Source organism: Sebastes fasciatus, chromosome 13 (genome assembly GCF_043250625.1).
Source record: "Sebastes fasciatus isolate fSebFas1 chromosome 13, fSebFas1.pri, whole genome shotgun sequence".
Classification (NCBI taxonomy): domain Eukaryota; kingdom Metazoa; phylum Chordata; class Actinopteri; order Perciformes; family Sebastidae; genus Sebastes; species Sebastes fasciatus.
In genome coordinates, this window is record NC_133807.1 from 32368384 (window position 1) to 32371256 (window position 2873).

General features: G+C 38.0%; 1 protein-coding gene across 1 annotated transcript; it reads right to left on the reverse strand.

Annotated features, from left to right (window-relative positions):
* alkbh7 (alkB homolog 7) lies at positions 1–2354 on the reverse strand. Its single transcript, XM_074656993.1, has 4 exons — positions 1949–2354; positions 1135–1308; positions 935–1059; positions 1–824 (listed from the first exon to the last, which is right to left on the reverse strand). Exons 1-4 carry the CDS (start codon positions 2216–2218, stop codon positions 704–706), a joined length of 690 nt encoding a protein of 229 aa, XP_074513094.1. The 5' UTR covers positions 2219–2354; the 3' UTR covers positions 1–703.
* Between the last annotated feature and the right edge of the window lie 519 nt (positions 2355–2873).

The window sequence follows — 2873 nt, forward strand, 5'->3', positions numbered from 1 at the left end:
TCCAAGTTCACTTTAATTTTATTTGGAAATTATTCCCAAGAGTCTCTGTATTATACAGAAGTAGAAGAACACACCAAAGTGATGGTAATACATAAAAAACAGGATTTAGAATCAAACTGTGGTGGATATTAAAGGTATTAAAGGTTTACATGTAATCTTTAAGAAACAGCTGTAAGTATTTATAACACTGCAGCGCATGGGATAGGATTCAGATTACATACACGTAAACCTTTAATACCTTTAATATCCACCACAACAAACGTATAGATGTATAATGTTTTATACATTTAAAGCTGACATCCTTTGCAGCAGTGAGTGGTTACTGAAATGATGTTCAAACTACAACCGAGACGGCGTCGTCGTTGTGGAAGGTTGTGTGGAAGTTGGTGCCTTCAAATGAAACTCGGGAGTCTGATAATAATCAGTTGATTATGATCCCTGAAAATACGAACAGTGTGATACACATCACAGCCAGTATGCTGGTTCATTTTAATACTCTTACAATATTTCTCTATAGAACAATATGGAGAGTCTCAACTGCATAAATGTCCTGGACACTTCTCCATAGATGTGTATAACAACAGTATATCAACCAAACAGCTTGGTTATCTGGCTTAATATCTGCTTTAATATCATTGACACAATCCTCTAAATCCAGGTCCATGTTCTGTTCATATCCACGCTGTCGAGTGGAAGCCGAGCGTTAGCCCGGAAGGTTCCGACAGATGACGGAGATGCGACGCAGCCGAGCAACTCTCTGTCCACCGAACACGGACTCCTCGTCTTTCAGGATCTGGTGCGTGAAGTTAAATCTGGCCTGATCCCTGAACGGGGGAGACGAGAACGGGAGGAAACACATTACTGCACTGTTTAAAGTTCGATGTATCCTGCAGAGTATGAGTGCATGATGATGTGCAGCGTATATATAGTGAACCTCAGTATGTAGAGGGAGCGTCGGGGCAGCAGCAGGTCCAGCCATTCGTCGGCAGCATCCTCCTTCACCAAGCGCATGATGCTGTCTGACAGGAGACTCAACCCAGCAATGGTGCAACCACAGAACTTCAAAAAGACACAGAGAGAATAGTTCCAGTGCTGATGAGGATATGATCCATGTGTGGATGCAGAGAAACCTACCTTGACGCTGTCAATGTGAGGCTTGATGTAGCCGGTCTTGTCCAGATCTAGAATGTGCACAGGCCCGAGGAGTGGACTACCTTCAGGGAACGCTACAGACCGGACACGATTCAAGACCTCCTCACAAGCCGGCCCCCACCTCGCGCGCTCTGTCTCTCGGTACCCGTGAATAGCCTAAATGACGGGGGGAAGTGAACGCAACACAAATGAAGTCAGTGTCACGGTCATTACAAATACATTCGTGCTCTAACTAATGAGTAAAATGATGTTTAGTAATGATTCACACACAGACTGTGGTTGTACTGTATGTCACCTTGAGCCGCTGAAAACATTTCATAAGAATTTAAAGTATAGAGGTGTGAATTTATGAGTCTGTTGCATGCATGTGTTGCATTCTTGCTTAATTTCAGATTTTGTGACGTAGAATGTAACAAATTGTTATTGGTACCAGTAGGCCAGTACACGCAAACCAAACCAAACTGGTGGACAGTGTTTAGAGAGGCTGCAAAGTGTGTGTGCATATATATATATATATATATATATATATACAATTTTATTATTTTAATTTTATATATATATATATATATGTATTATTATTTTTATTTTATTTCATATATATATATATATATATATATATATATATATATAAATATTATATATTTAAATTAAAATAAAATAAAAAGTGGTGAAGTGCTCCTTTAACCTATAAATGACTACTAATTGGGCTTAATGATGTGCTCCAGGTGCTCCCTGCTACCTGTTACCTGTGAACAGCCCTGGAAGGTTACCTGTGAACAGAACAAACAGAACTCACATCGTCCCAGTGGTCGAACTCGTAGCGTTTCTTCTTCAGGCCTGGCTCCAGCTCCAGCAGGAAAGCCTCCTCTTCCTCCTCGGTGATGAAGGCCGTCTTCACCTCCACCTGGGAGCCGAGTCTCTTCTCGAGCTCCCGGCTGGAGCCGACGATGAGAGGCTGATCCCGGAGAGGAGACAGGCCGCTGAGCCGCTGCTGCTGGAGGAGGAGGAGGTGACCTGCTGCTGCTCTGTGGACTCGTTTTAATATCAATGAGAGCAACACTTTCATCCTCCTGTCTCTCTATATGTTATATATGATATGTTATATGATATATTAAGAGCTCTCCTCTCTACCTCTAGCTGCTGTCTTAGTTTTGTTGACAGAAGTCATGCAGCTATGTAAGACTCCATGTTGCAAACGCAATGCATTGTGGGGGCTGTAGTCTTCCGGCGCATCAATACAGGATGTCTCTGCCCAGTGTGAGTAGAAAATAAAATTTAAAAAAAAGTGTTTCTCAATCTAAATAAAGTTGAGAGTAGAAATTATTTTCTAATAAATAACATAATAATAATAATAAATAATAAATATAAATTAAAAAAAATACTGTCACCAAAATGACGGCGTGTGTTTGTCCTGTGGCATATATATATACACATGTATACATATACGTATATACACGTGTGTGTGCATATGTATATATTTTCTTTTTGTATTTTTTGACTGGTAAAAGGGAGACCATATATATATATATATATATATAATTTTATATTATATATATATAATCTATAATTTTATATTATATATATATATATATATAAAATTGTATTATTTTTATTTTAAATATATGTATTATTTTGTATTATTATTTTATATATACATATGAATATTATATATATATAAAATAAAATAAAAATTATATATATATATATATATATACACAAAT